Genomic DNA, 27,643 nt, shown 5'->3' with positions numbered 1-27,643 from the left:
GAAGGAACTGAATATTTTAAATTTTGATCTTACAAGAATAACGGAGGCTGCAGTGAATTTGCCACCTGTAATGACACCGAGCTGACAGAAAGGACCTGCACCTGCAAACGTAACTACATTGGGGATGGATTCAAGTGCCGAGGCAATATCTTCCAGGTAAAGTGCTGCATGTGTTTGCTGTCCCTTATTTTTCTTCAGATAGTTATTTAATACAGTGGTTGTCTCTTGAAATATGCCAGTTTTTAACTTGAACAAATTGGTAGGTCTACTGCAGAATTGGAAATAACCCCAATCCAAGAAACCAGGAACAGGACACTGCAAGATAATCCTACCTGCCTCAAAAAAAAACAACCAAACAAACAAAAAAACCCCCACAAAAACTACAACTAATGGACAGTCGTTATGACTGCAGTACTAGGGAGTTAATACTAGTATTTTTAGGTGTCAAAGAAGCCTGTTCTTTGATAAAGCAATGTAAGAAAAGAACAGGAGCAACGCAGATGGGCAGCATTTATTCCAAGCCAGAAATCCTCTTTGTTTTCCCAAGTGCTGCATTTGTTTATACTCCACAGATGTTGCCCCATGTTTGCAGCACTTTTACAAAGTCTTGTTCTTGGTTGCAGGAACTTCTCAGGGACTCCAACACATCCAGGTTTTATTTCCACTTAGAGGTAAGAAAAAGTAAAAAGTAAAGTACTTTGGGGGGGGGGGGGGGCTTTTTTTTTTTCCCCCTCAAGGAGGGGGCAGGGAGCAGGCATGAATCTGGCCTGTATCAACATCCTTCAACTTAATTGGAACTGGATTTGGATCACCAGCCACTAATATCAGAGATGCTCTAGTTTAAACTATTAACTGTCATGAAAACCTCTAGAGAATTAATAACAAAGACTAAGATTCCAGGGAAAAGTAGGGCCCCCAGACCAGGCATAAAACTGAAGCTTTCACCCAGTCTGAAATCTTCCAGCACCTCTCTCATGAATTCTGGTGTGAGCAAATACCGCTCCTCTCCTAGCCCTGCTGCGTTTCCGAACCGCGATGCTGTTTTCAGTTGCCTCTTGGATATGTCACAGGACGCTGTTGTGTGTTGCTAGACAGTCAGCGCACACCCCAGTTCTCACTGCTTTTTGGAGACCGGCAGTAGTAATTCTCCATTTACCCTGAGCCTCAGGGCAGCACAAACTCGTACACTGGCCTGCTAGTCCAGAGACTCATATTCTTGTTTCACTTGCGCTACCACGGTAAACCAATTGCTTCCTCCCACTTCAGCAGAGCTCTCTCCCTATTTTAGTTTGTCAGTGGTCATTGCAAAGCGCCAGCGATAGCCCAGGTCCATTTGTCCCTCTAACAGTAATTAATCTACTCCTAGGTACAAGCAACCTAAATGCGTGTACAAACACATGCATATATCCACTCTTGACTATATGGAGATGAAAGGGTTTATTCATCTTCCCTTGACCAGGAGGGGATCGCCCTCCTCCACCCTCCCTACACTTAGTGTTGGGAGCTTTCCCCCTTCTCCTGTTCATTATTGCAGAGGAAACGGAGACTTGGCGATAAACCGCAGCCTTCCATTTGATACCCCTGGGCTGGGAAGGAAAGTCCACACCACGCCAGAGTTTCTCTCCCCCTTGCGTTGCAGGGAAGGGAACCCGACGTGCAACAGCAGCAGGGCTGTCCCCATCGCTGCGTGATGTTGTGTGCTCTAACGACTCATTCCTGCTCTGTCCTCTTAAATTTGGCAGGCCTTGTCTATCAGAGATATTGCAGGCCCTGGCCCTTTCACCCTGTTTGTACCTCGCACAGACGTACTAAACAGCGACCCACGAGTAAGTAAGAAGGCCAGAAGTTTTTGGGGAGCTGGCTGAGTTTTCTGGATTCAGATGCCTTGCTCAACTGCTTCTCAACTCCTCCACTTTTTGCTGCAGGTCAAGGACTGGGTTGCCAAAGGAGTGATGGCTCAAGTCCTCCGGTACCACATGGTGGGTTGTGCCAGCCTGTTGTACAGCGACCTGACAACAGTCACCAACATCACCTCCCTCCATGGGGACCCGATACACATCAGCTACTCACAGGTAACAGAGAATGAAGAGGCAGGAGACAGAATAATAAAACAGTCCGCTTTCATTCAGCTTTTTTTAAAAACTGGAATGGTTCCCTTCCCTCCCCTGATGCACAAAGATAAATAAATAGCATTAAAAGAAGGTTGCCCATTCAGCTGAAGTGTTCAGCACTTATCTGCTATGCTAACAGTGGAGTTGTACAACCCTTGCTTTGACACCAGTTATTTTATCCTCAGACTCCGGCTTTATGAGCATGATGAGAGTTTGAAAAAGCAAAGGGCAATTTATTAAAACTGAAGCTACTGTTTGCTGCAAAGAAAGGATGGTCTGGGCTCACCACATCAAAGAAATCTGGCATCAGCCTCACCCACCCACAAGGTTCCACAGAAAACGTGTTTTTGTTGCCTTTCCAGAACTCACTGGTTTTGAACAACAAAGCTGAAATTATACTCCGTGATGCTGTTGGCACAAATGGCGTGATCCATGTCATAAACCAAATTCTGGTCCCATCACATATCCAGGATTTCCCCCTTAAGAAGGTATGTGCAGCTCGTTGCCATTCTCCACCCAGGGGCTTTTCCACAGTTACTGTTAGATATGTAGATCATGTAAGTCATAAAAAAAAACCCAGTGATACTGAAAAGACCTTATACAAACATCATTTGACACTGCTGAATAAGTTAAACGTTATATTTAAAATTCATTCAGGAATTACAGTTATACCAAGAACAGTATAAGAGGACTTCTGCACAGTGGCATTGATTTCATAACAAAAAGTGACTTACAGGGTAAAGCAAGCCAATATCTGCTTTTTAAATACCCACATAACGTATTTATTAGATAAGTTACTGAATATGCCTTTCTTCATAGGAAAGCCTTAAAATGGTTGCAGCCAAACATGGATACATCCTGTTCAGCAGTTTGCTAGAGGTAAGGACACAAGGCACAGCAGCAACTGGGCAAAGGTTTTAAACACGTCTCTTAAATACAAGAGCACAGACGTGGCACAAGGCATCACTGGCAGGATGGTTTTCAGTGGAGCCAAAGGGCTCACAACACCACACACAACCCTGCTCACCACGTGGTCCCTCTCCTGCAGAGGTAAGGGGGATGTCAGGTGGACCCACAGCCACCTTTCCCCTCCCCACTTAGCTCTGTCCTACCATATACCAAATTACACAGCCAAGGTTTGACCCAAATGTGATTTTCTGAGCCCAAAGTTGGGCCGTCAGCCTGGGTTTCGGTGGGCAGCCCTGGGTGATGGAGCAATTCTGAGAATTTGGTCATGTAACTCAACTTGGGCAGCTCAACTCGGGCATCTGTTTTCTTTAAAGTCATGGTGTTTGCAGGCTGGTGACCAGGCAGCCCACAGCATCCCAGTTAGACCAGACATTCACCCCATAGGGTCAACATCATTTTAGATGGAGCACTAATCCTCCACCCCAATTTTTGGTACGTTGCAGAAGAACAACCTGCTTGGGCTGATCAACGATCCTATCCACAAACCCGTCACGCTCTTCTGGCCCACAGACGCAGCTATCCGTGGGCTACCGCAGGAGCAGCTGGACTTTCTCTTCAAGAAGACCAACACAGACAAACTGGTGCAGTACCTCAAATTCCACATTGTCCGTGACGCTGCGGTAAGCCCTTGCTTTTTAGGAGCGTTGCCAAGGCCAAGACATGTGAGCCCAGACACGAGCATCTCCCCTCCTTCCTTCCCAGGTGTTGGCCTACCAGCTACCCCTCTCCACCTCGCTGAAGACCCTGCAGGGCTCCAACCTCAGCATCAGCTGTGGGGATAACAGGGAGATTGTAAGTGTTCACCCCGCTGGCACATTTACCCTTTTTGCCCCTGCTGCGGGATCTGCTCATGCAGACCCCGCCGTGCCCGTGCACAGCCCCCAGAAAGGGTCAGTGGCATCAAACCCCAGTTGATCTTCCCCAGTCTGTGCCAACAGCCACAAAACCAGGGCAGCCGCTCCAACGGATTCAGCAGGCTAGATGCTTTGTCAGACTCTTTGGAACTGTCATTTTCTCTGTTGTAAGATGCTATTTGTTCAAAACAGCTCTCAGTTACCTCAAAACTGAGGTACTAGCACATTGTAATTTCTCCTACAATGAAATACACAATGGAAAACTGTTAAAATGAACCTGGCTTTGGCAGAAGCCCCACGAATGTAGCATCTGCATGCAGACTCTGGTTTGTAAGCACTTACAAGCTAAGATTGCAGGCATGCACACAGCCTGTTAAGCCAGAACAACGACACATTTTTCTTTGCCAATGTATCATATTATACTCGGTGAGCACCTGCCCCTCAAAACATGACTAAGACTAAATGTGCATAAGGTAAACATAGGGCTGGCATACTCTGTCCCCTTCAGGAAAGGAAAAAGATCTGCTCATCTGTGAGGTTATAGCATTCAGCTATAGGAAAAGAGGTCCCCAAATTGGTTTCGGGCCCCTACAGCCATCAGCGTTACCTCCAGGATAGTTTAACACACCATCTTGCACCAAGAGCATTCCTACAGGGGAAGGATTATCCCTAACTCCCATTCAGGCCCTGGATTCAGCCTGGATTCAAGGAAGACTGGCTCCTGACTTATCACCCCCCCCTCCCCATCCCCTCTCTCAGGGTGCCCTTTTCCTGAACGACCGACAGTGCAAGATAGTGCAGCGGCAGCTGGAGTTCGATGGGGGCATCGCCTACGGCATTGACTGCCTGCTGACAGACCCCAGCCTGGGGGGACGCTGCGACAGCTTCTTCACCGTGGATTTCACGGTCAGTCCCCTTTTTTGGTCCCCCCACCCTGGCAAAGACACGGCCCAAGGGCCAAACCCCATCCTCACGGGGACCGGGGCAACACTCGCAGCAGCTTTGGCACTACGGAGATTAAGTGCCGCCGCTTCAGGCTGGCTTCATCTGTCGCCTGGGTTAGAGCTGAGGTTAAGAAGCGCAGCACAACACCCGGAAGATACACGACAGAAATCCTGCATCCACAATAAGCAACACACAGGACAAGCGGTTTCAGTGAAGACCAGCTTAGCGAGCCCTGCCCCGTTTTCCATAAGGACAGTACCTTACAAACGCAAGCATAAATTTGAGGAAGAACAGATCTTCCTATCATGCTTTTAAATTAATATAAATTCACACTGATTTGGTCATAGAGATTGCATTTACAAAGTTCCCAATTACAAAGGAACAGCGTCGCTTGTCCCAGCTGCACAAGGTATTAAGGACAGAAGACAGAGAACTGCCTAGTCTGTTGGCCGGGCTCTCAGTCTCCCACATTTCTTGCTTTCACAGAAATATCCTTTAACACACCTGGAGGCACTGTTAGCGTGGAGGAAGTTTCCTCTGTGAACTTTGATGGGTCCCACAAACAGGAAGTTTTGAAACCCATTTTGAAATGGTTTCAAGAGTAAATTTACTTCAGTTTCATTAGAATGTATGAAAAAATGACCAAAAAGTAAAAAAAATTTTCATGTAATCAGTCTTAAAAAAAAAACTTATTGGAATTTATATTTCAATTGTAAAACCAACACTTGTGTGTATCCCATCTGCTCAAGTTACCTTTTGTTTCATGATTTTGTTAAATGAAATTGAATAGATACCATTTCCTCAGATCTAGTCAGCGCTTCCTGAAAAGTAACCATTTAACTCTACTCCAAATTAGACATCCAGATCTGATGCAGCCCATGTCAATATTTGAAGAATATTCACCATCTCTTCCCTGCTTGTTTAAATCCATAGCAAAGTTTATTCTTCCAGAACTTATATTCTGGTATCAAAACTATTTTCTTGCATTGCATAGCACTAAATTAACACAAATATTTTGTTGTCATTCTCCTCTCTTCTTTCTCCAGAGTTTTTTATGTTCTGTTTCAAGTGTAGTAAGCCTACACTCTTCTCTGCTCATGTTTGCTGCTCTCATAAAACAAACTTTCTGTCCACGTCAAATAGCCTTTTGTTGTCATTATTTTAATATACTTTTTTTTCTTCTCCATTTTGTATAACAGGGCCATTGTGTTAGCTGTTTCAGTAATTCAAAATGCCCTCCAGGGACAAAACCAAAGGTAATACCTTAAAATCTTGCATTTAAGCAGCCTAACCTGCTCTTCTCTGTACTTCACACAAGCAAACTCTAATAAGTTGCTTTGAAAAAAAATGAAAAGAGTACCCTCAACAGCGAAACCACACTGTTAATTGATGCCATAAAGCCTCAGGGACAAACCTGTCCCTGGGCAAACACCCAGGGGCTGGGGGGGACGACACTTGCTGGTCTCGCACAGCATCCACTGTAGCGAGTGCTTGGGCTGACTTTGGAGCAGCCCCTCCATCCTCATTAACGGCGCTTAGCAAGTCTGGACTCAAAAAGGCGGCAGGGGCCTCACACCTGCACTCTTCACACACCACGTTCTAATTCGATGTACATCAAGAACGGTGATTTAACAAGGGAAAAAAAAACCAAACCTCCACGCAGCACTCATCTTCTGCATTTTCCCCTCCTCTCTGCGCTGGCACGTGCGATGCCCAGGACGGGATCCAGCGGTGTACGTACGAGTCCTACGGGCTGCGGCGGGACGGCTGCCGAAGGAACTGCTCCATGGTCATCCACGCGGCCAAGTGCTGCAAGGGCTACTTCGGGCCAGACTGCCAAGGTAGGAGCCCCCTCCCCGAGCACCCTGCGGAGCACCCAGCCGGCTGAGCTGCGGCACCTGGGGTAGCGGAATGCGGAGACGCCAGCCACAAGATGGGGGAACTCCGTTGCAAGAGCTGAAGTAAATAGAAAGTAGTATTGCTTTGCCACTCCACAGAATCTCTTTTTCGCATTTACGGGAAGTTTTAAACTCCAGGCTAGCAAACTAAGTGAATGCTATAAAGACTGCCCTGCTGTAACCAAACCTAGCGAGAATTAATTAGTCACCAGCTGAAAGTCCTTTCGGCGCAAGACCAGACTTCAGGTTTGTGGCGGGGATACCAGGGCACGCCAGAGACACAGCATACGATTCCTCAGCCACCTGCAAGCAGGCACACCACTGGTGCAAGCTCAGAAATTATAACTTTAACCAGGTGCGAGACAGTTTGGGAGGCTTTCTCTCCAGCTGTTTGTTAGCACCCACTAACGAACCGTGTGCTCCTTCACCCCCCAGCCCCACAGGGGAATGGTACTGAGGCTCTCACCGGGGCACGTAGGCATCCAGATTTCACAGACTGACATATGCAGGTCCCATGCAATTTTGGCCAGCCTGGCCTGAGCTGCCCTTTGGGCTCACCCCAGCAGCACCCAGACACATGGAGGTGCACAAGCAAGGCTGGATTTGGGCAGGGGCTGGGCAGCGCCATTCACCGATGGGTCGGAATGAGCAAGCAGTCGGGTAACAGCACCCAGACACAGGGCTGGAAGGGGCCATGACACCCTTCTGACAGGAGTTGTAAAGTACGTCAAGGAATTCAGAGCAGGAGGCTTGCAGTTCCAAGTGTCACAGCTGCTTTTACACACCCCAACAGAGATGCATTTACAGGCCTTTCCCTGTTCAAGGATTTTTTTACAGAACAGTGTCAAGGAATAAGCGTGCACTTGAGCTAAACAGACACTTCTTTTTTTTTTTTTTAACTCTTCCAGCTTGTCCAGGGGGCCCAGAGACCCCATGCAATAACCACGGCTCCTGCGACGACGGGTACAGCGGGACAGGAGAGTGCCGCTGCGACAGCGGCTTCAACGGGACGTCGTGCGAGCTGTGCTTGCCAGGCAGATACAGCTCCAGCTGCAGGCGTACGTTTACGTTTCCTTTCCATGCTGTTGCCCGTGTCACACTTAAACTGCTTTGTCAGTGATGGGTTAAGTAAACCAAGAAATGCTTCCCCCTTTCAACACCAACATTTTTCCCCGAGTGCCTCCTCACACAGAGGGATGGCACAAGGTCTCAGAAGGGAGGAGGAGAAGGTGGGGAAGTGGCAAAGACTTACTTAGCTTTCTCTGCAGGGCTCCTCCTATTCTCATATGGTACATAAGTAACAGGGAACGGAGACAGAGCCTCCATCAACAAGTGTTTTCAGCTACAGCACAGCCTTTTCCCCTATCCCCATAAAGGGCAAGACAGGATTTTAGCAATGTGGTTCCTCAAGGACTGCAGGAGACCAAGGCCACACGCTATTTTTGTGGAAGAGAAGAAAAAAAAACACTGAAGGCGGCAGTTTGTGAAGAGGAACGGCAGCCGAGAAACTGCTCACATAATCCTTTTTGCTGTGGTTTTAAATGTGAACTAGGTGGAACCAGGATCAATATCACCCTTTAAACTTAAATGTTTTCCCAACATAAAGCCATCAGGTGGGAAGCTACATTAATCTTTCTCCTAACTATGTGCACCTGTAGTGCTCATCATGCACATACAGTGGGGTTTATAAGCTAGATATCCTTAGGGTAGAGGCAAGACACTAGGGTTGGATACCAATATTCAAGAGTATGCTTACCTGCAATTTATCAGTTTTATAGCACAACATAGCATCAACTGTGTGAGCCAGTAGTCTGATGCAGATTGTGGCGTCTAACAGAAAAAAAAAGTTTCCCAGCCCCTTCTCTTCAATGCATATTTATGTCAGCCAAAAATTAGATAACTAGAGGGTGAAACTCCTTTTCAGCAGGACCAGCTCTTCACAGAATCAGTTTCCCCAATCCCACATCATTGTTGTCTTTAAACAACAATATTTCAGGAAGAGAGATAAGGCAAGAAAGGATGCTACTTCATTGCATTATAAATCAGAGAGTCACCAATAATTCCTTAAAAAGGACTCAGCATCTAAGTTATTGCAGGGCCCAAAGAGTGAGGGGAAAAAACCATCACCTATAGATTAAATCAGTCCCTCATGCTTCAGTTTCACAGCTGCTGCACATTAGGACAGGATCAGGCTGGGTCTTCAGCTCAGACATTAACTCCTTCCTGCCACAGTCCTTTGTGAAGTTTGCTACTCTACCACGATGCAGATCAACCCTCATTTTCATTTTCAGAGTAACAGTGGATGAATGCCAGTTATAAAATCATAGGCTCACAGGATAATTCGGGTTGGAAGGGACCTCAGGAGGTGTCTAGTCCAGCCCCTGGTCCAAGCAGGGTCAGCCCTGAGCTCAAACCAGGCTGTTGAGGGTTTGTCCCGTCAGGGCTTGCAAACATGCAAGGATGGAAACCGCCCAACCACTCTGGACAGTCTGGCCCACTGCTTGACTGGCCTTGTGGTGAAAAACCATGAGGTTAAATTTATCGAAATAGTTGCTAAATAATACTGTATCTCAACTGACAGTCTAGGTGGTTTCTCTAAGGAAAGATTTTCCCTTTTCCCAAAGGCAGCTCTGTAAGTGATCCTTCTGCGTTCCTTTTGCAGCCTGCGAATGCAAGACCCACGGGCAGTGTGACGAAGGCTATTCAGGAACGGGACGATGTTTCTGCGAAACAGGATGGACTGGCCGGCTGTGTGAAACCAAGCTAGGTCTCTGCCTCTTCTCACCAGGCTCCGCCGCGTGGAGCCAAGGGTTGCTAGCACTTGCAATTTAACAGAGGATTTGCGTAGAAAAGAGAGAGAAAGGGTTAATAATGTCAGAAGCCCTCACTGGAGGCTAAGGGACTCTGCTCTGGACTCTGAATGTGTCCCTTCACCTCCCTGTCTCCGCTTTTGTGAAATGGGAATATAAGTGTTTACCTCCCCTGTGGAGGGGCTCTGGGTTACCTGAGGGAAGGTATCACCCCCCAAAAAATTCTGACAGGTTTTCCAGTTAGCAAGACTGGTATGATGGCTTTTCTTTCTGCATGAAACAAGGGCATTGCACTATAAATAGCATCTTCTCCCCCGCTGTTCTGCCTCCCCCCCAGCTCTGCAGCCAGTGTGTTCCCCGAGTTGCTCCGCCAACGCCGTCTGCAGGGAGAACAACACGTGTCAGTGCAAGCCGTTCTACGACGGCGATGGGATCACATGCACCGGTGAGCTCCCTCTCGCACAGCTTGCTACAAGAAAGCGAGTTGTCCCCTCTTGCACATGCACTCGTATGCAAGTTACCATCCGGTATGAAAAGTTGGCTAAAAAACCTAAAAACTTCCACAATGCAGCAAGTGAAACAAAGTCAGGATATGTACAGATCAGTTTTTTTCTGAAGCAAGTGGCTGGCTTCACCAGGCTTTACCGAGCAGGATTATGAGCAAGAGGTGCGCTTCAGTCAGGTTTTGGAGACAGTATGGGTTTTAGCAGTGTTTCACTTAATAGGATTTTCTTTGATGACCTTAGGCAAGGCAGTTCCCCAGTAACATCGCTGCAGAAACAGTCGTTCTTCCTGAGCCAGGTGTCTTGCGTCCTCTGAAGTCACCCTGGCCAGAGCAGAGTCCCCAAAAAAGCAGCTCTCTCGGGCCACCAAAAGGCAAAGCAGAGTCTCTGGGGGTGGTGCCACATCTCTTAAACCAACAATATCCTGACAAGGGCTTCAGAGCCCTAAAGGATAGCCTTTGCACAAGGTCAGGAATGCTTCAGGAAACTCAGTTTTTTTCCCCAAACAAGTGTCCTAGTATTTTTAGCGTGCCTTAAAAATCTGGAGGTGCTTTGTCTCTGTGAAGACCATCCTCTTTAAAAGCAGACTTTACTCACCTGTTTTCTTTTCGCCACACAGCTGCAGACCTTTGCAAACAAAACAACGGCGGGTGCCACAAGGCAGCCGAATGCACACAACTCGGGGTGAAAGTCTTCTGTAGCTGCCAGAAAGGACACAAGGGAGATGGCTTTACGTGCCTTCCAGTAAATCCTTGCGCTGACGGGTTCAACGGAGGCTGCCATGAGCATGCCATTTGCACTGTCATAGGACCTGTAAGTTGAATGATTTCAGTCACCAGCAGGGAAGTCTGAGGCATTTCTTCCCGGTGCCCGCGGAAGTATTTTCTCTGGCTGGATCACACCCTGTACCTCTCAAAGTCCCTGTTTTCCAAAACAACCTTTATGTAGCCCCAGCCTACTTTCCACATCAGTTCGGTAGCCTTTCAGCTGAGGAGTGAGAAACAGTTTGACTTCTTTGCTCTAGGGAAAGGGGTGATACAGCAGATGGGATATTTTGCGTGTGTGCTTTTTCTGTCCCCTTCTTAGCTCTCCTTAACTGCATATCCCTATTTGCAATAGGAGTTTGTTGGATTGAAACTGAATATATTTTGATAGCTAAACCTAGGGACAGCTGGGAGAATAGTGTCACTTGTTGGCTGGACGGACTCACCTTAAAAAGCTCTGCAGCCACATGATACTAATTCCTTGGCCCGCACAGTCAATGTTGTTGAGGAAAACTTGTGCCGGTGACTCGATGCAACGTTTGTCTGGATGCTTTCGGGATCACCTGTCCGTTCCGTTTTGGTGGCTTGCCTGATGTGTCTTCCAGGAGCTATCTAGAAAAGCCTTGCCGCTAATCCGTTCCAGCTGCCAACCACCGCAATCCCTGGATGTCACCAGCTCCTGCTTGGTTTATAGCTCTCAATTTATTACTATCAGCAGGCTGATAAATTCCTTTCATGCTCCCATGCCCAGTTATTTAAATATCATTTTGATAGGTCTGCCATCCGTTTTTGTTAAATTACGTGTCATGTAATTCCCCAATGCACGTTATAGCTTTGTGGGTGGAATTATGCTTTGGTATTAATTCAGGAAAGCGCCCAAGTGCATGTGTAAATGTTTGCTTAGAAGAATAAATGTCGGTGTCAGAGTTTGTGGTCTGTTGAATCACAGCTGTTAGTAGCAACTTCCCTGTTTGTCCATTCCTGGCTATATCAAGTGAAATTTTTCCAACAGTTCAGAATGTTGCTTGAAATACCACTTTTATGTCAGCTAAGTACTTGGCTTGGCCTTCTTTATTCTCTCTCCGACCAGGACAAACGCAAGTGCGAATGTAAAAATAACTACATCGGCGACGGGCTGAACTGCTCGGTGATGCAGCTTCCCCTCGACCGCTGCTTGCAAGACAACGGGCAGTGCCACCCTGACGCCGACTGTGCCGATCTCCACTTCCAAGGTGAGGATGGCACACGGTGCACGCCACGGGACAGGGACATCCTCGTCTCTGTGCCACTGCACTGAAGCCAGCGGCCAGGATCCTCGTGTCTGTAAGCTCGCTCAGTCCTCTACCTCTGTCCCCTTGAAACAATGAGGTGATTAAAGTTAGAAAGTGTGCTTACGTACTTTGCGATACCAGACTTATGAAGCAATAGGTGAGGGCATTCCACGTAGGAATGTTACCCCGAAGGGATCAATCTGTCCTAACTACATTTCACAAAATTCACGGGTATTTGTATGGCACAGTTGACTCTGCATCCAGACATGGAAACCCCTTCAGGAAGAGCCGGTTCTTCTCTCGCTTTGCAGATACCACGGTTGGGGTTTTCCACTTACGGTCCCCACAAGGACAGTACAAAATGACTTACGAGAAGGCAAAGGAGGCCTGTGCCAATGAGTCGGCCACCATCGCAACGTACAACCAGCTGCTCTACGCGCAGAAGGTGAGCTAACCTCGCTGCGGGAGAGATCCCTGGAGCCGACCTAGCTACAGCGTAAATGGGGAGGGAGGAGCAAGGGGGCTGCTCTGTGCTAATAAGCTTCATGTTCCCTCCTTTCCTTCCCCCGTGCCCCAGGGTGTGTTTGGCTGGGAGCAGTTTTCAGACTGTTTATTGGTTTCGTGCCTGCTCAGACAGCACTGAAACCAGTTGCCAAGTTCTTGTTTCCAGTGGTACTGGGGTGAGATGGTAGAGTCAGACTTACAGAGTGTTTTCCTGCGGGTTTTAATTATTAGCACTTCTTAAAGAAATGTACACTTCAGAATTATGCTCAGATTAATTTGGTTTTTTAATGTGAGGCTCCAGGAATCTTTTCCCCAAATGCTGTTAAATTAGCAGACCCATTTCCATATTCTCTTCCTTGAGCATGTTATAGACAACACACGGCTGACGTTAGCAGGATGAGCATCATACCTTGGGTTTGCGAAACTTGTTTTAGAGGAGTGGGTCAGACTGACTGTGCCTTTCTGTCTCCTTCCCATCTGCGGAAGAAAGAGAAACGCTCACCGTTTAGAGACACCTTTAGTAAAATGTCAGGCTGGACCACAGCCAGCACGTAAATCTCCTTCTGCTGCCCAAGGAGATTCAGATTGCAGCCGGAGCTGCATGTCCCCTGTGCCCCATAGTCTAAATATTTACCTTGAAGCAGCAAAGCTGGCAAAGGGGCTGGCTCCAGCGCTCCTGGGGACTATTTTCTATGTTGAGCTGGTTTTTTGAGCCCTTCCCACGCTGACAAAAGGTAGGCTGGCACACAACGGGATTGCACATCCCCTTTGGCTTTCACACCCACCTCTGATCCTGCCTGGCTTTGGGCTCAGGGCAGCTTTTCCCAGGAAAGGCTCCTTTGGTCCGTACGGAGAGCCGCTGACTTTCAGAGGGGCCCCCGTCTCCGCAGCCCCTCGGCCCAGAACTCAGCACACGGCAGGCTGCAGGACAGACGGATGGACAGAACCCCCTCAGACCCTCCGAAAGAGTGCTGGCAGGTTGGGTGCTGCCTGAGCATCCTGGGGGGATTGTTCATTTCATCCGCAGCACCCCAAGCCCACCACCCAGCAATTCCCCTGGGTTTTTTCCCTTACGGCCGTGCTGGCTGCAGGCGAGGTACCATCTATGCGCTGCCGGCTGGCTAGACGGCGAAAGAGTGGGCTACCCGACCGCCTTCTCCTCCCCAAACTGCGGCTCCGGGTACGTTGGCATCGTGGACTACGGCAGAAGAGTCAACCTGAGCGAAACCTGGGACGTCTTCTGCTACAGGGAGAAAGGTAAGAGGGTCCTTCACTGCATCCCTCTGCGCAAAGGGGAGCAGCAGCCTGTGTAGGGTTCAATTATATGGAACTTAGTTACCGGGCCTGAAAGTAGCTTATGGTCACAAGAGCATTCCAGATGCCTTTAGAAGGCCTTGAACAGAATAAACAAGACAGAAAAAGAAAGATCCCAATTAGAAAAACACAGGTGCACATTCCACGATAAAGGGAACTTGGCACAACCAACCTCAATTCAGGGGCTTATCTTGGCCAATTGGACTGAGACAAGTTTTGCATGCTCTGGTTAATATAGCCAATTATGTCCTGTGTTTATGGGCGTTTATACAGAGTGAGTATAACTAACTGTATCTTATGTTTATGCACATGAACAGTATTGATATAACCAATCACATTTTATGTTTGTGCGCATGGACACCAAATGCTTGCATGCAGCAGCCAATCAAAGCTTCTAAGCAACTTAGAGAACTGTATAAGAATGATCAGCTAGGCTCAATAAACTGGCGACTTTAATCATCATATCGGTGTCCTGTCATCCGGGCCCCGCATGGAATAACCCTAAACCCTACAGCCTGCATTTCGGTCCCTTTGGTCAGCCACAGGCTGCTAGATAACACTGCATGAGACTCTGCCTCTTTTTAACGTCAGAAAAAATATATATATAATCTGTTGCCTGCAAGCTGTTTTTCAGGCACAGGGCAGCCTAAAGCCTTCTTGAAAAGGGCGTTTGCCCACGCAGCTCTCCGTGTTTGTACCTTCCAGAGGTGGACTGCACCTGCAAGCCAGGCTACGTGGGGGACGGCTTCTCCTGCAGTGGGAACTTGCTGCAAGTGCTGATGTCCTTCCCAACGGTGACAAACTTCTTGTCGGTACGGCCCACGGCTGGCGCGCTGCTCGGTCAGGGGGAGCGGAGCAAAGCAGGCTCCGCCACTGGGTCGTATCTCAGGGTTTGCTTTACTAGCACGGCAAATACAGGTAACGACAGCCCACCAGCGAAGCGAGGTGGAGTGGTCTAATTCTGCACCCTCAAAATCAGAACTTAGTTGCTATTTTTTGCATTGCTTGCTCCGAAGAGGTTTCAGGTTTCTAAAACGTATTTGGAAAGCAAAGGCGGCTGCAGCTTTAACTTAAAGGGGATTCTGTGCAGAACTGCTCCCGGCTTTTTCGGCGTCACAAGGAGAGCGGTGCTTTTTAACTTTATTGAATCGCTGCTGGGGAAAGGCAAAACATTAAAAGGGTCCTTTTCTTGCCGCTACTCAGAAAGGCATTGTAAGTAGCCTCACAGCCAACAAGGGCCTAACTCCTGCAAGTCAGTTGAAGATGTGCTCATCAAACAGCAGCTAAAACTGGGTTTTGAATACAAACTTCTTTTGTAATGTCACTCCAGAGCTGCTTCATGGCTAATAACAGAAGGCTTCTTTGTCATTGTTTATACAGTCTCATCTTTTCAGCTCCCCGCACAGGAGCGCACAATTGCTCTTTAGTAAAGCTGGATTTTGTTTCTGCCTAGGACATCATGGCTTACTCCAACAGCTCTAGGAAGGGGAGAGAGTTCCTGCGGTACCTCACAGACCTGTCAGTGCACGCCACTCTCTTTGCTCCAAACGACAGCGGGTTAAGGGAAAATGAGGTCAGGGTTTTTTTCTTTTTTTCCTTCCTCGTTTTAATAACACTTCTTAAACTGCCATTATAGGTTTCTATATCCCAGTGAAATTTAAGCGTGGGGAAAAAAAAAAAAAATCTTAGTATGACATGACTTCTGTGTAACCCCACATACTTTAAACTGCGGTTCTGAAAGAGGCGAGTTCATTTCCATTTCTCTTCCACAGTTAGGAGCGCAAGGTTATTGAGCGTTCGAGTCACTACAGAGACTTTTCCATCAGGGATTTTAGTTACCTAGTTATAAAAGAGTCTGCCTGAGATGAAGTCTGTTCTGGCTTATTAACATCAGGCACAGTTATTTGAAGAAAGCAGTGCACAGCTTTGGTAGTTCCCACACATACATTAAAGGCACCTGTTCCTAGCTTCACATCTATGCTTCTCCCTTTTTTCCTTCCTTCCTTCCGTCAAACATCATCTCAAACAATTCACACGGGTTTATGCCCTGCCTTACATCTTCAAGCTGTTTGGATAATCTCTGAGGCTCATCGCTTCAGGTCATTGTACAAAAGCATAAAATCCTTTGTCCCACCAGAATCGAGGTACTGCCTGCTCAGGCAGCCATCAGAGGCCAGCAGGGACAGAAGATCCCACTGTTCGCATCCAGATTTCCCAGTAGCCTCTAGCCCATATTGCACTTGCAATTAATAGCAAGGAGGGGGAAAGGTCACAGGCACTTAGCCTACTTGTAAATCCAGAGGATTAATGAGATCAGTTAATGTTCCTTGTATTTTGCTCTCATTTGCAGACACTTTCCGGGCGAGACATCGAGTATCATTTATCTAATGCCAGCATAATGTTTTACGAGGACTTGACCAACGGAACCACTCTTCTAACTCGTCTAGGGGAAAAACTCCTCATTACAAACACCAAGAGCCAGGAATATCAAGCCCCCACCACTGAACAGGTACCTTTTTAATAAATCTCCCATCTTCATGCTTCTTCCCCCCTTATGTTATACCCAGTAATGGGGTGACATGCTGATCCAGAGAGCAATTCAGTAAGGTTAAAGTGGGCAGCAACAAAAGCCTGACTTCAGAAGGGGCTTTCCTGCCCAGAGACTGCAGGATAGCAGCTGGCAAACTGCAAATTTACACGTTTGCCCATGGCCAAGCTCTGACCCGCAAAACTCAAAGGAAGCTGTTCAGGTGGCCTGCAGGGACGGCAGGATGGGGATATGGGCTCGATTCAACCCTTCTCTCAGCCTGGCAGGATTATGGGAGAGAGCAATGCAATAGGAGGAGAGATCAGAGCAGCAGCTTATCATTAAAGAAAGGTGTGGGCATTTCTAAAGTTTCTTGGTAACTTTCTGGGAGAGGCAGGAGACACCAGCACAGCCTTGCTCAGAGCAAAAGCAGATAAAACAGTGGTTTCCTTTTTTTATTACTACTTCAGTGCTTTTTAAATGCAAAAATTTATATCCTTTTTTGCAAATCGAAAGTATATTTGCAAATGGAAAGTTGACATTTTAGAGAACACATCCTTTGAAAGCACACCCAACTTCTCCTTTTTGTATTAAGAAAATACTCACTGCCCAAGCATTTCAAATTACTTCTGTGACAGAAACCCCTTGAGACCGAGGCTGGGACTCTGCTGTGGGTGAGGCTGTACAGCTGAATAGGAAAATAAGAAACCCCACGCCTGTGGGCTTGCAGTTAAAATGTGCTCTAGAGAATGGTGCTGGACCCAAGGAAAGTTGAGTGCCCAACATGCCAACTGGGGGGGGGGGGGGGAAGCGGATTTTCACAGACACCAACAAGAAGGAAATAGGTGCTGCAGGAACAGCTGCACAAATGAGTCATCTGTTGCCTTTGCTCCCTTCCTCCTTCCCCTTTCAGGAGAACTCCTTTGGCATGAGAATTACCATTTATATTTTTAAAACCACCCTATACTGCAAACCCAGTAACTGCATTAATAAAGTATATCCTTGTGAGAGATCAGGTGCGCTAGCACGAGGCTTACGTGTATCACTCATTAGCATGCCAGGAGCTCTTTTGGATTGCTTTGATCTGATATTTGAGCTAGCAGACATTCTCCTTAAAAAAAAATCCTCCTTTCTTCAAAAGCTGCCAAGGGGAGGCTCTGAGCCCATTAACACAAATCTCGCTCCTGCCCTTCAAAGCTGGTTGGAAATTTGTAGCTTTTCTTCCTCCCTGGAGGACCCACGGACGCCCTCGGTCCCCTCGGATGCGGTACAGCTCGGCGGGGTGCCAGGGTGGGAAGGAGAGACAGCAGCCGCTTCCCACGCGAGCTCTGGGCAGCCGAGCACCCACCCGTCCCAGCTCCTGGTTCCGCTTACTTGAGGAGAAACCATTTTGCTAGGACGCGATTTAAAGCGGCATTTGCAATAGGGCAGGCGCCCACGGATCCACTCTCCCAAAACACAGACACAGGCTGGAGAGGCTCAGGACCAGCCCAAAGCAGTTGAGGACTCCCATTATCAGCAGAGTTTCGAGAGGCGTTGGGGTGACAACGACTGATCCCATTCCTCTTCCTTCCTAAAAAGCTGCCAAATGGGACCAGCCTCCAGCTCGCAGATGCTAGGTCACCAAATAAACTGCGGGCAGCGGCTCCCCATCAGTGCTGAGCCAGCTCTCTCGAGCCAGCAAACTCAGAGCAAGTAGCATCCTCAGCGCAGAAAGCAGCTGTAACGGAGGTAGGCTGCAGCCTGCCTGGCACTCAGGAGTAACAACGCTCCTATGCAGAACTTGGCAATTGCACAAACATCACAAAAAACTCTTTTTTTTTTTTTTTTTAATAAAGACAAAGAAACATCTGAAGGCAATATGCAAGTAATGCTAATGGCTACTTCATGCACAGCCTGGGGCCATCCCAGGCTGCTGCCCAGGGAGGCAGCACCATAAGGTCCCATGTGATTTTTCGCTCTGTCAGTAACCGAGGTGGGGAAATAGTCTCAAGGTTTATTTCAGTCCCAAAGGGAGGAGGGCTAAAGCTCAGCTCTCGTTGCTCTTTGTCCTGGCAGAGTGAGATCAGATATGTGGATGGAAGTGCTATTGTTGAATGGGATATAATCGCTTCCAATGGGATAATCCACGTCATTTCAGAGCCTTTAAAGGCTCCGCCAGCACATGTAAGTACATAGGGATTTTTTTGGGGGGGGGGGGGGGGGGGGAGGTGGCTGTGGCTTACATCATCCCAAACTCATTGCTGACATTCATATATTCCCAGTTTCCTTCCCATATATGCAGTCTGTTTAAAAGGTTACTTTGAAAGAAAATTGGAAGTTGAGAACAAGGTGCCAGTGAAGCCTATTCCAAATGTTTCCGTCTGAACAAGTTCTTCCCACATTTATTTTATATAAATAAAATAAAAGCTCCATTTTATAATGGAGCTTATTTTTCTAGTGGAGGTTTGATAAAGCTCCATTTCAGTTCTTCCAAAAAGATCTTTCAAGTTTCTAAGGAAAATTTTTTATTCTTGGCTTTGCATTCATTCCAATCCAAAACAACAAGGTGTTTCGAAAATAGATATTTTTTGTCTGCATAAATCCCTGCAATGGTCCCAGTTATCCAATTATCTCTCCCATTAGAAAGACCAAACCAATGGTACAGGGCCCAGCAGCAGGGAGGCAGGAACATTGTTGTGATTATTTCCCACCAGCAAAGTTTACTGCTTTGTACGAAAGGGAGGAAAAACCTTTTGTCCACCTGCAGTGCGACTAGGACATTTCACAAAAGTGGTCCCTGCTGCCCCTGGGAGAGGTGCACAGCGAGCTCCTTTTTTCCCCAGTACAGAATGTTTTCCTTAATGAAGTGTTCCGATGCGCAGTGTTAGCGCTCCCCAGCTCTGTTCCACGCAGGGTACTCCGTGCCAGCCCAACACAGGCTCAAGCTGACCTTGCAAGAAGACCCACCATTTACTTAATCTGAAGAAATTCCCTTCAGTCGGGGCAGCTCATTCTGATCCTTCTCTCTGTGCACTGGAGGGGCCTCACTCAACATCAACAGCCCATCCACTCCAGCTCGGATTTTGGAAGTGGTTAACCAGCCCCCTCCTTGGTCCACAAGATTAATCCTACTGATACCCTATTTCTCACCTTCATTTTGTTCTGAGCAACCCTCTCTCCTTTACAAACCAGCCTTCTTGTTCCTAGAAGCTTAGCAATATGCCTGCAAAATCATGGTTCACAAAAATCCCTTGCAGCCTACAATCTTCAGAAGTAGGAAATGAAACACTTGGGTAAAAGCGTAAATTACTGCCTGAAAATGATTCAAAATAATAGGCAATTTCTGTCAGTCTACAGCAGCATGATATTACCATCTTTATAATACCTCTCTCATGCTAGAGGGCAATGAAATGTTTTCTAATATTTAGCTGTCCAGCTGCACCATATAAATTACTTTGTTTTCTAAAAAATAAATGAAGAGAGCGTATCTATTAAGACGACAACGTGATTATTTTTGCCAGGGTAAGTTTAACAATTAGTTTCCTAAGCAGGAGGCTACAGAGCTAAGGTATCACATGGAAAAGCAAAAGGAACAGAATAGGAACCTTCCACCCATTTCCAGACCCCTCCTCACCTCCCGGATTGCCAGCGAACAGCACGGTGCTTTGGGGAGACTGCATACCCTAGGATCCCTCAAACTTACCATCACCCCAAAACTGCCAGTCACCTTCATAATATCCATCTATCAGGCCACAGAGCTGCAGAAGGCAGAAGCCAAAGTCTGGACACACTTTTCCCATAAGTACCTACGTACTTATTAAAATATTTATAAAATATTATATACAGTTACTTGGATTGGCACTTTACCTGCTTGACTGAAGAATGATTTCAGGTGAAAGGCATTGCACGTGTTGGGGCAAAACAACCTACAGAAGGCAGGCGTTGGGCCGCTGACGGAGCCCAGCCCCGCACACCCTCTGCGCAGGCTGGCAGCCCCTCCAGCCTGCGATGGGGTGGCCCTCGGCTCCAATGCGGTTTGGTTTGAGGATGGTATGCCGGCCGATAGCTGGCAATAACCAACACCTCCCCGGTGCGCAAAGCAGTGGGGAAGAAGCTTGAACCCATACAGAGCCCTCTAGGGTTTGTAGCACAGGTTTCCTAAGCTGCTTAAGGGAATTTGGTACCCATTTCTCCTCCTCAGGCCGGCGGGGTTTCAGCCTCATCATAGCCGCTATTGCTACTTTGAAAAACCTGGCCAGAAAAGATCACTTTGGCATGCTCTGTAACTTCAAAACCATAAATAAGATGAAGCTGTACTAGAGGCAATGTCCAGTACCACCACCCCCCAAAAAATCTAGCTTGTAATTACTATCGAAAGGCCGTATTTGACTGTCTCTAGGGAACACGCACCAGGAAACTTGAGCACAAAAGCAGTTCAGGACTAGAGGCATATCTCAAAGGGACACTGCGTGTGCTCGGGTGCTGGAAGGTGACCAGTGCCCACCCGTAGCTCACTCACCCTCTCTCTTGCTTCCAGGCTCCTCTCCACGCCGGTAACGGAACAGGAATATTCTTTGGCATCTGCCTGGTTACAGGAATTGTGGCTTTTATTGGATATTCTTACCTCAGGTTCAGGAAGAGAAACACAGGCTTCCAGCACTTCAAGGTAGGCAGCAGACAGGAACGTGAAGCGGGGGGGTACCAGACCTCTCCCTCCAGGGTGCCCGACGGGCTCCTGCTCTCACAGACGCTTCCAACACCAAGGACTGGCCAAAATCTTATTTAACTACAGAGCACAGTGCAGACGCCTTTGCCTCCCCAGAATGATCACCTTAGGGAAGCAGGTAATTACAACTACTGAAAGGGGACCTGTTCTCTTCCCCCTCCTCCGCAGCATTGCTAATAATTTTGCTGCTCTGGAGGTTTGATAGGGAAAAGGCCAGATTCAAAAGACAAGCAAATTGAAATGATTGCAGGATTGAGAAGTGCAAATTTTTACACCAATGCACTTTCACGCTTGCTTTCTCTTAACTAACTTTGCTAGCCTTGCATAGTATCATAATGATGCAAAAGCAGCCAGCAACAGCCAAGCTACTCAGAGATAAGGGATGACAAAAAAAAAAAGTTACAAAATACACAAGAATCAATCCAAAAGAAAGACTACCTAGAAGTAACCAGGAATCCCTTCCTATTCTAGCCCCTGCATGTAATGTGAATCATCTTCTAGAAACAAAAAACAGGAGCCATGAGCCAAGGGAAAAACTTGTATTTTTATATAGTTGCAATGAGAGCGCTCCGGACCAACCAGGTACCTTTTACCCCAGGCACCATATCAGGGCAACACTTCTTCTCCCAATCTTTGCTGAGGCATAAAAAATAATAAGGGAGTGGAAAAAAAAGATAGCAGTGTTAAGTGACCTGAGATAATACAACCACCCAGAACACAGTTCATGCCCGGGAGACACTGATTCAGTTGATAAAGCCAGTTCAGTTACAACACTGCACCAGTTGGTAGTGAAGCTTCAGTGCCCCACTTAATGCACTGTAGGAGGAGGATGGATTTTAAGCAGGTTTGTGTGATTTTGTGTAGTCAATAGATGACACTGACGTAACATCACTGGACAAGTCACAGCCTTCTATCACCAACCCCTCATATGAAAGTTCTTCTGCACTGACTCCACCAGAACCTACTTATGATCTTTTCTCAGTAAGTGTTCATTTTGATTTGAGACACAACTAAAATAAATGGTAAGAGGGAATGACTTCATGAAAGGAAAATGTCTAGTTGGAAAAAGTAAGAAAAATTAATTCAGGAAAATTCAAGTTCCTGGCTTTCCTGCCTCACCACTGCTAGAAATTGGGTAGCCTCACTTGTAACAAAATTGAGATACAGCTGTATACTACAGCCTCAAGCCTACCTTCAAAGACAGCTGAATTAAATCAGACTTCAAATGCTACTGAATGCCAGTGATATGTCTATACAAACTTAAAAAGCCTTCCAATTTTGTCTTCCCTTCTCCTTGCTGCAAAAGCAGCTGAGTGTCATGCCAGCACTCCAAAGAATCTGAAATGCAGCGGGAAAGGGGCTGGGAATCGAAGGAAAGATTGAGTGAAGCCAGAGTATCTGAATAGCTTCAGTGGTCTAATTTAGCAAGACCCTCACATACATGCAGAGTCTAAAACCAAAATAAACCTTTTTGCATCCAGTAAAAGGCTTGTTTGGTGCAAAAATGTCAGGTGCAAGCTCTGCCACTTGTATGGGCAAATCTGCCAAAAAGTGACTTTCATTTCTTAACTCAATGTTCAAGTCTGATTTTCTTTTTCTTCTATTTTACAGGATTCGGATGACCAGCAGCTTGTGATGACTGGTCCTCATGATCAAAATTAAAGACTGAATTTGGCATTAGTCAATTATAAAACACATTTCTATTTACACTTACTGTGAAAAAACAGCACCTACAGGTTGTAGGGAATGAAATCTTGTTACAAATTAAAAACCAAAGAGCACAGCTTTGTTTATGATGCAGTCTCTAGAGTTCACAGAGTTACCAACCTCAGAAGTGTTGGCTGGATCTGAGCAATACCAACTATGAGTGCCAAATGCAAAACTGAGTCTCAACTAACCTACCCAGAAGCAGACAGACACCTCTGTGAAAAGTAGACTTTCACTAGCCTGCTATTTAACTGCTTTTATTCTTCTTCAGAGACTTTAAAATGGCCTCAAACACACAGGGCTGCTAACTTGGCAAATACCATAAATTTACTAGTACTCCAGGCTCTACGCTTTCATTTTGGCTCTGTTACAACTACAGCTGGCAAGCGTGAAACAGAACGTGTTAAACCTCTATTTTTAAACCGAGGGGATTTTTTGCTAGTATACTTTCTTGCAAGAATTTCAGCAGCAGGAAACACAACTATCCTGTCTGCCCCCCTTGCCTCCTCTAGCTTTTCTGTCTTGCCTCGAACTTGACTGTGTTTTGTTTACATCTCCTCTCAGTGTACAAAGGGAAACAGTAATTGTAGCAGCTTTAGCAAGAAATACAGGTGACATGAGAGCATTCAAATCGTAATTTTTACTTGAGCCGTTTTTGTGGCAAGTAGACAATGAAGATGAACATACCCTCGCCATGTCATGTTCACATTCAGTTTTTTAGGTCTGAGAGGAGCAGCAGCTACCTGCTTGTTCACATACCGTATTTTTACCAAGCACGTTACATTGCCTTTCAACCGACGCACAGCAGTAACAGCTGCAATTTTCACCGTACTATTAGAAGTGAATCAAACTCGAGTTTGATTCACTGTTGTTTCCTTCCCTCAAAACATTAATATCATAGCAAATTGTGAGAACACTGTAGAAACCAAAAAAAGCAAGAAAAGGAAGATTTTCTTGCTAGCAGCAGTAACGTTCCCCTGTGATACGCTTCCTGGTGTCTACTCCGCGTGGGGGGCAGGAGGGAAGGTGTCACTCCAGGAAATCATTCCTTACCTCTGAGAGCAACCCCAGGATGTCTCCCAGCAGAACAAGGTATGCAGACAAATCCGGGGCTGTTGACACAGCTATCAAGCACAACCAAGGGAATCTAAAAGTAATTTCCCTGACTCCTTCCCTTGCCCCCCTACGCATGCTTGCTTCTTTTTACCTATGAAATATTAAAAAATTTAGAACACAAACACACTGAAAACATACACACATATTTAGGGGAGTTTTCCCCACAGAGTTTTGCAATTAATACAACTCATGTTCTTTCCTTCTCCCCAGTCACCCAAAGTATTAAGGCTCGTAGGGACCAGAAGATAAAGTCCAAGCATTTATTTTTGTAATAATCATTAAATATTTTTATCACAAAAGAAGTTCTACAGTTCATTAAACTCTTCTTTTATTGACAGACTATTATCCTCTGTGTTTTTGATAGAACAGAATGAAAATTTCTTCTTGCTTTGGTGTTCAAATGAACTATACTCCCAAAATGAATATAGAGACACTGCCCTTTAAACATGCTCAAAAATCTCTTTGAAGTCAGTAACATAACAAGGATAAAATAAGTAATGCAGAGAGCGCCAAGGTGAAATCATTACAAAAATGCAAGACATTTTTAAAAGTTAAAGAGCAGCATTCTAGCACTGAAAAATAAATAATATAGTTTAAAATTCTCACTTAAATCCATATTATACATAGTTGGGTTGTCTTAAAGGAACATAACCCTCCCATATTTATTTTTTTTTCATGCAAGGTTGTTTATTTCAAGAAGTCATGCAATATAAACAAGATTTTCCTTCAGCTGGCTGTTGTAACATAGCTTTGTACAGAAGTTTGATTTGTAAGTTAAGAGAAAAGACGGTGGAGAGGAGAAAATAATCTTGAAACAAAATGTGTATTACATGGATAACATTACTGTTCCTGCTTAACACAGGTAAATTAAGCAAACTGACTCCTAGCCAGCTTTAAAAGAATAAATATCACAGAGCTATAACCAACAAAACATTAGCAAATTCAATAATGCACAACTGAGTAACAATATTATTATTTGCTGGTAGTAAGACAGAGAATGTACAGTGGTTTGGGGTTTGGTTTTTTGGGTTGTTTTTGTTTTTTTTTAAACAGTGCATTGAAATCTCTTGAGCATGAGAGGTGCTACACACATGTAACACCAAGTTCGGTTCTAGCTGAGCATTAGGATAAAGAACTGAAGGCAAATCTGGGTGTTTCCATCCCCACATTTCATTATCAAGTTATGCTAAATATTTCTTGCACAGCCCCACCAACAAGTCTCCTGATAAAGCCAAACTTAACTTCCTGCAAAACTTTATCTTTTTCTTCCAGCAAAACAGCAGGACTGTCAGATGAACTTACTCATTTCAAGTATATTCATCTGTTTAAATAACACACACACACACACACTCTTCAGGAGTGTTCCACGTCAAGTTTGAAACAGGAGCACAAGAAAACCATGAACATAAAATCTATAACCACCTCTGAGGACTTCAGACTGATTTCAAGCATACAGGAAAACTACTTATGAAATTGTACAGGCTAGATCAGAATACATTCTTAACTTTGCAAACATACTTTTAAGAATAGGAAAGATACTGCATGTGAAATTCAATATAGGTACTTGCACATAATACAGGTTAAAAAAAAGAACACCAAACAGAAAACTTTTGGTCACCAAAAGTTTGTTTACCTGACAATCATGGTAGGAAGCAAGTGATATCCCCAAAATGAAGAATACCAAATGCTACATATTTTGTTAGTTATATGCTTTTAAAAACAGAGCCTTTAATAACTAAAATTTGAAAAATATTAATCATATAATGCCTTCTAAAATGGCTGGGGTGGGAAGCACCAGTTAAAAAAAACAAACAAAAAAAAGGTCTCCTTTGGATGCAGAGAAAGGAAAGCATCCTTATTTCAAAACAACTATATAGCAGTTCTATAAAGTGCCTGTTTGAGGAAAGACATCAACAGATGCTTTCCTTGTGCAAAATAGACATTTTTCAGCTCACATCTTTGGAATATATATACTACCCAGAGTTTGTGTTCATGCATTATCTGCAATTTCAGTAATTTCAATAAAACTTCTAATCTGCACCACCAAAATTATTTTGCTTGATGCAAACTGTCCACCACGCCCAATTCAGCTTTTGGGGCTTGAGCTAAAAAAATGTCATCCGAAAACTCTGGTTTTCATTTTCTCATTCCTTCATTTTTCTTTTAACTCATTTGCCTATTGTGCGTGTTTACTTTTGACTGTAAAAGTCCATTACTGAAGGCTATATGAAATATCTTCTCTTCTAGGGAACAGCAAAACCACATTACATACCACTGTAAGACACTTAAAATTTTAATAAGCAGCATTTAGGATCAGTCTAAAGCCTGACAGAGATCTGCCTCCACTTTGAAATGCAAAATGCAGGACCTCTTGAAATGGCTTTATTATTAGAGAGTGGATATTTAAAGTGTTTTGAAACTTAAAAAGAAAGGTGCCTAGAAATTAACAAAAGGAAGCTGAAGTGGCCCAAGGTACTGTCACTTTCAGTTTTAGGCTCAGGTCCACCGACAGCCAAGCACAGACATTACAAGAACAGAAACTGCATGGACAGGAGAAAAAGCCCATCAGCCTGAGCCTGCCAGCTCTGTAATCACTGCAATGCAGCAGAGCCACACCAACATTACAGCGGTTAGTTCAGGTACAGATAAGGCTCTAGCTATGGCAGCAAGGAAAGTTAAGATGCATACACCATCCTTCTCAGTCTCACCGTAAACTGGCTACTAACTGTGTATCACTGAATTACTAATACTGGATTTAAGCTTTTCAGTGCCAAGATCCACTACAGGCTCCAGCTGGAGCACTGAAGAGGGCCAGAACAGAGAGTACACGTCTGTCTGTAAACCACAAGGCTGCAGATCGAAATTTCCAATGAACAAAACCAACCACCCCAGAACACCACCGGTCCTTCCCCTTAAATGTGCCCTCCCTCCCAGCCCACTGCTATTTTGGCAGTCCATCATCTCTTCCGTGTGTAAGAGGAGTTTTTATATCTCTGAGCAGGAGAGGAGAAAATAGGTACAACACTCATGAGAACAAGTATGAATTACACCTAAATCAAGAGAACAGATTTAAGCGACTTCAATAAAATACATGTACATTCAAAAAAGAAAAAAAGATAATATTTGCACATTTTAAAAGGAAGCTGCCAAGTGTTTATTTGATCTGAACTGTCTCTTGTAGGAAAGGTATTCTGAATGTACCAGTACACAGCTGGTCTGACCAGCCAGGAAGTTCATGCTGCAAAGGAGTCCTTCTTGGATAAAACGTGTAATCAGGCTCATAGTTCAACAGACAACTCAATGATGCCATGTAGATATCCGCAAATCTAGAGAGACGTCTTAAGAAATAAGTTGGATTCTCATCAGTTCTGAATAAGCTTCCAAACTGTGCATTGAAGAAATTCCTGTTCATCTCCCTGTCCCCCCAAAAAAGAAAACAAAGAGAATGAACATACCTGCACACATCTCTCTCCCAGCTAGCACCCAGAACCTGAAGCAAGCAGTTCCTGCAATCTGTTTTATGCATTATTCTCTTACCATTGCACTTCAAAACACTTAAATGCACCACATAAGAAATGTTTGCACCTCTTGCACTTATGTAGCCCAGATCTAGCAATCACAGTAACGAACAAAAGAGCTTCA

General features: G+C 45.5%; 2 protein-coding genes across 3 annotated transcripts in view; one reads left to right on the top strand and one right to left on the bottom strand.

Moving 5' to 3' along the window:
* STAB2 (stabilin 2) overlaps nt 1-24,338 on the top strand; it is an 87,747-nt gene extending 63,409 nt beyond the window's left edge. Inside the window, exons 45-69 of the mRNA XM_069807455.1 lie at nt 37-156; nt 624-671; nt 1,743-1,826; nt 1,926-2,072; nt 2,474-2,599; nt 2,931-2,990; nt 3,524-3,700; nt 3,783-3,872; nt 4,694-4,840; nt 6,079-6,135; nt 6,597-6,720; nt 7,686-7,835; nt 9,440-9,544; nt 9,925-10,032; nt 10,710-10,903; nt 11,945-12,086; nt 12,437-12,570; nt 13,721-13,886; nt 14,649-14,755; nt 15,397-15,516; nt 16,294-16,452; nt 18,529-18,636; nt 20,990-21,118; nt 22,043-22,159; nt 22,790-24,338. Of these exons, the coding sequence (XP_069663556.1) occupies nt 37-156; nt 624-671; nt 1,743-1,826; nt 1,926-2,072; nt 2,474-2,599; nt 2,931-2,990; nt 3,524-3,700; nt 3,783-3,872; nt 4,694-4,840; nt 6,079-6,135; nt 6,597-6,720; nt 7,686-7,835; nt 9,440-9,544; nt 9,925-10,032; nt 10,710-10,903; nt 11,945-12,086; nt 12,437-12,570; nt 13,721-13,886; nt 14,649-14,755; nt 15,397-15,516; nt 16,294-16,452; nt 18,529-18,636; nt 20,990-21,118; nt 22,043-22,159; nt 22,790-22,840 (2,970 nt within the window). The 3' untranslated portion in view covers nt 22,841-24,338. The remainder of the gene's footprint in view (nt 1-36; nt 157-623; nt 672-1,742; nt 1,827-1,925; nt 2,073-2,473; nt 2,600-2,930; nt 2,991-3,523; nt 3,701-3,782; nt 3,873-4,693; nt 4,841-6,078; nt 6,136-6,596; nt 6,721-7,685; nt 7,836-9,439; nt 9,545-9,924; nt 10,033-10,709; nt 10,904-11,944; nt 12,087-12,436; nt 12,571-13,720; nt 13,887-14,648; nt 14,756-15,396; nt 15,517-16,293; nt 16,453-18,528; nt 18,637-20,989; nt 21,119-22,042; nt 22,160-22,789) is intronic.
* The window catches only part of NT5DC3 (5'-nucleotidase domain containing 3), a 28,610-nt gene continuing 25,214 nt past the window's right edge, over nt 24,248-27,643 (bottom strand). For both annotated transcript variants that reach the window (XM_069807453.1, XM_069807452.1), the window contains exon 14: nt 24,248-27,417. In XM_069807453.1, coding sequence (XP_069663554.1) covers nt 27,156-27,417 — 262 coding nt within the window. In that variant the 3' untranslated portion in view covers nt 24,248-27,155. The remainder of the gene's footprint in view (nt 27,418-27,643) is intronic.

Source organism: Haliaeetus albicilla, chromosome 19 (assembly GCF_947461875.1).
Source record: "Haliaeetus albicilla chromosome 19, bHalAlb1.1, whole genome shotgun sequence".
NCBI classification, from domain to species: domain Eukaryota; kingdom Metazoa; phylum Chordata; class Aves; order Accipitriformes; family Accipitridae; genus Haliaeetus; species Haliaeetus albicilla.
Note: the sequence above shows the minus strand (reverse complement) of the source record. Positions and strands in the feature narration are given on the sequence as shown.